The sequence below is a fragment of the Dipteris shenzhenensis genome, chromosome 10 (assembly GCF_047967505.1).
Source record: "Dipteris shenzhenensis isolate YYH24624 ecotype China chromosome 10, Dip_SZ_1.0, whole genome shotgun sequence".
Classification (NCBI taxonomy): domain Eukaryota; kingdom Viridiplantae; phylum Streptophyta; class Polypodiopsida; order Gleicheniales; family Dipteridaceae; genus Dipteris; species Dipteris shenzhenensis.
In genome coordinates this window covers 4,848,762-4,852,130 of record NC_141605.1, presented here as the reverse complement: position 1 = coordinate 4,852,130, position 3,369 = coordinate 4,848,762, and the positions used below count along the sequence as shown (strand labels likewise).

General features: G+C 49.5%; 1 protein-coding gene across 1 annotated transcript; it reads right to left on the bottom strand.

The window, feature by feature from the left end:
- Positions 1 to 709: 709 nt before the first annotated feature.
- Positions 710 to 3,063, bottom strand: LOC147897297 (receptor-like protein 51). The gene has a single exon (XM_087380537.1). The coding sequence runs from the start codon at positions 2,981 to 2,983 to the stop codon at positions 1,337 to 1,339; it is 1,647 nt and encodes a 548-aa protein (XP_087236663.1). The 5' UTR covers positions 2,984 to 3,063; the 3' UTR covers positions 710 to 1,336.
- Between the last annotated feature and the right edge of the window lie 306 nt (positions 3,064 to 3,369).

The window sequence follows — 3,369 nt, the reverse complement described above, 5'->3', positions numbered from 1 at the left end:
TAACATGGTGCATCATTCACATAGGATAAGATTATCCCTTATGCAAATACATACATAGACAAGGGAGGAAGGTAAGAGTCCATTAAGCCATACATACATATTTTGCACGTGGGAATGCCCGCAAAAATGGGTATATATACGTATGCACATTCATATATATCTATTTGGGCAAGAGCACACTAAGGCCCAGTTCAAACTAGGCCGACAAACTACTCCAAAAAGAAAGCTAAAGGGGCAATGTCCCACTTTGAAATCAAAGTCGTCAGCCCAGATGCTCCAAGGAAAAAAAGTTGTCCAATGTAAGGTCGCCCAAGCAATGGATTTCTGAAAATTACTGACACACAAAAGAACTTTATTGAACCTACGTCATGGGGTCTATACCCATCTCCTTAGGCACCAAGCCAATAAGCTATCGTACTAATAAAGAGCGCACATGTTTTTTTTGAGTTTTTCACCAGGTAGTGTGAACCACCACACCGCCAATCATGTCCTTCTACAAAACCTCGGGGCCTTCCGCTGGCCTACTGTGCACCGTGCCCAAGTATGCACGCACATAATATCTAGTGCATTTCAAGATATCTCACCTCCTACGTTGGCAATTGAAAGGGAACGCACTAAAAAACCTTGCCACGCTTTTAGGCTAAACGCCACCTTACCCTTATTAGACATTAAGTTGAGATGTATGAACTTTTCATTACTTCCATGACATAATAAATGGAACATACAATACATTCCATATCAAGTGTGCAAACTAGTCCCACTCAACCTTACTTTGTAAGATATAAACAATGCTGGACAAAATGTAACTCCAAGAACATTCATCTGTACCCTGTTAATGCGGCCTCGCTTTAAGCATCTTATACAATATCTTAGTCTGTCGCCGCACTCAGAAACCTAATATTCAGCCTTAAGGAGAGGAAAATTGCTGTGGAAACTCCTCCTGTTCGGCAACCCAGTCATCAAAATAAGATGGGACTCAATAGTTTTGTACACTTCAAATGCCATGCTCACTGTTGAGTGACAACAGTAGAGCACAACTGGTTGTATGGCCCTTATTGAAGAACAGCCCAAAAGCGGTTGACTCATGATCTTCCAATCTAGTAAATTCGAACTGAGCTAAACAAATACAAAGAAAACGATTTTGGATGCACATTGATCTCTGCAGGGAAAGACAAGCAGAAAGACAGAGAAAGAGACGAGGAAGAAAGCAGGTATAGGTCAACGGAGAACGATGCACAGATCAAGAACCGCGCAATTGCAGAGCAGATGTAGAATGCTGCAGAGATTACGAACCATGATGCGTGGTTTGCTGGTTGGAATGGTCTGAGATATGGAGCTACGTTCTCTGAGCTCGTAGATTGATGAATTGATCGGGATCCTGTCGTGCTCTCCTCCACCTCATAATCACCAGAACTAGAGCTGCGGCAACCACAATTACAACCACGCTGATACCCACAATGGCCCCTTTGGAGAGATGACTGCCTCCACCTGAGCTGGTACTCAAAGTAGAAGCAGCTGGTGCAGGTGAAGGCGCTAAAATGTCATTCGCTACCGACGGGCAGTTGGGAATCCCAGTCAGGAACTTGGACTTGAGTGATGTGTGATTGTAGCACAACCCAGTGTTGCCCCCGATCTTGAAGGTGGTGAGCCTGTTGAGGAAGGCGATAGTGAAGGGAATTTGACCGGTGAGATCGTTTTGGCTAAGATCCAGGTACTTGAGAGCCTTCATGCTGCTGATATTTGCCAGGACGGATCCATTCAGTTTGTTGTTGCTTAGATCCAGACGGGAACAGTTGTGAAGGTTCGCCAGAGATCCAGGAATAGGGCCAGACAGTTGATTTCCTGCAAGATTGATGGTCTCCAAATTGCTCAACTGACCAAAGAAGTTGGGAATGACACCCTTGAGCTGATTGTCACTCATATCCAGGTGCTTCAGAGAACCGAGATTTCCCATCTGAGAGGGTATAGTCCCGTGTATCGAGTTCCCAGAAACATCTATGTACTCTACACCAGAGGGCCAAGTGTTTCTGGGTAGCACCCCAGCAAGGTTCACCCTTGACACTGTGAGCTGCGTCACCGATTTCCAGCCCTCCGTCATGACATTCAGCCCACTGGCAGTCACCTCCACATCCGTCACAGACACAATATCCAGATTATTCAGTTTGCTCAACCACACTCCCGATAACTTCGGCGCCTTCTCATTTATTCCGGTTTTGCCCAGACTCGCGGTACATATAAACGAAGTCAAGGACTTGATGAGAAGCGACGGCACGTGCACAGGTTCCATGGGACAATCCGAGAACGTAAGTGCTTGGAGGGTGCTGAGGTTGCGCAGGGCTTCTGTGGTCAATTTGGCGGTAGCGGGGCAGTTGTTGAGGCTGAGGGCGATGAGGTGTCTGGTGGTAGAGCCAGAGTCACAAAGCAGGGTACTCTTGGAGGTAGAGCAGGGATCGGACTTGGTGAAATTGACCTGCAAGGAGCGCAGTGCTTCTACTTGGGAGGGAACGAGAGTGGGGGTGCCAGAGAGGGGAGAGGGAGCAGAGGCACCGGTAGGGGAAGGGGAAGGGGGAAGAGATTTCTTAGGGGCAGGTGCTGCCTTAGGCACAGCGGCGGGGGGGTGGGCTTTGGGAGGAGGAGTTGCTTTAGAAGGAGTAGCTGCTTTGGGAGAGGGAGCGGATTTGGGAGGAGCAGACGCAGGGGACGTTGGAGGAGGGGCGGAAGCAGCCTTGGGAGGAGCTACCACAGGGGGTGTAGCAGCAGCGTTGGGAGCTGGAGCTGTTGGCGAGCTCTTCGGTGGAGGAACTGCGGCAGCCGTCGGAGGAGGAGCTGCTGTTGAGCTCTTCGGAGCAGGCGCAGGTTTTGTTGTTGTCGCTGGAGCTGGAGCACCCGCTGCACCTTCCGCCATATCCGAGCTCGCCGCCACCACCACCACCACCAGAAGCAGCCATTGCCATGGAAGCTTCGGACTCGTCTGCTTCGCCATCTGCAACTCGGCTTTGTTCTTAGACGAGGATGAACAGAGCCCTCTTGCTAGAAGCAACTTGCAGAGTGTGCTGCTTCGCTGCTCACCAACAATGCGTCCTCGTCAAGCTCTTCTGCACAGGCTTTCCTCTCTTCCTCTGTCACACCAACGACAAGCACAGTCTCTTCGTGCTACTCGTGCACAATGCACCTCTCACTCACCGTGCAGAAAGCGCCTCTGTGGCAGCAGCTTGCTGGGAGCAACGAGCACAAGCTCATCCACGAGTATTGAGCTTACTTGGCACAGGAGTGTTGAATCACAGACTCATGTAACTCTTCTTCCTGTCAAACTCTCCACAACTACTCGCCCATAAAGCAACCCTTGAGCTCTCACCGTCTGCACGGCTT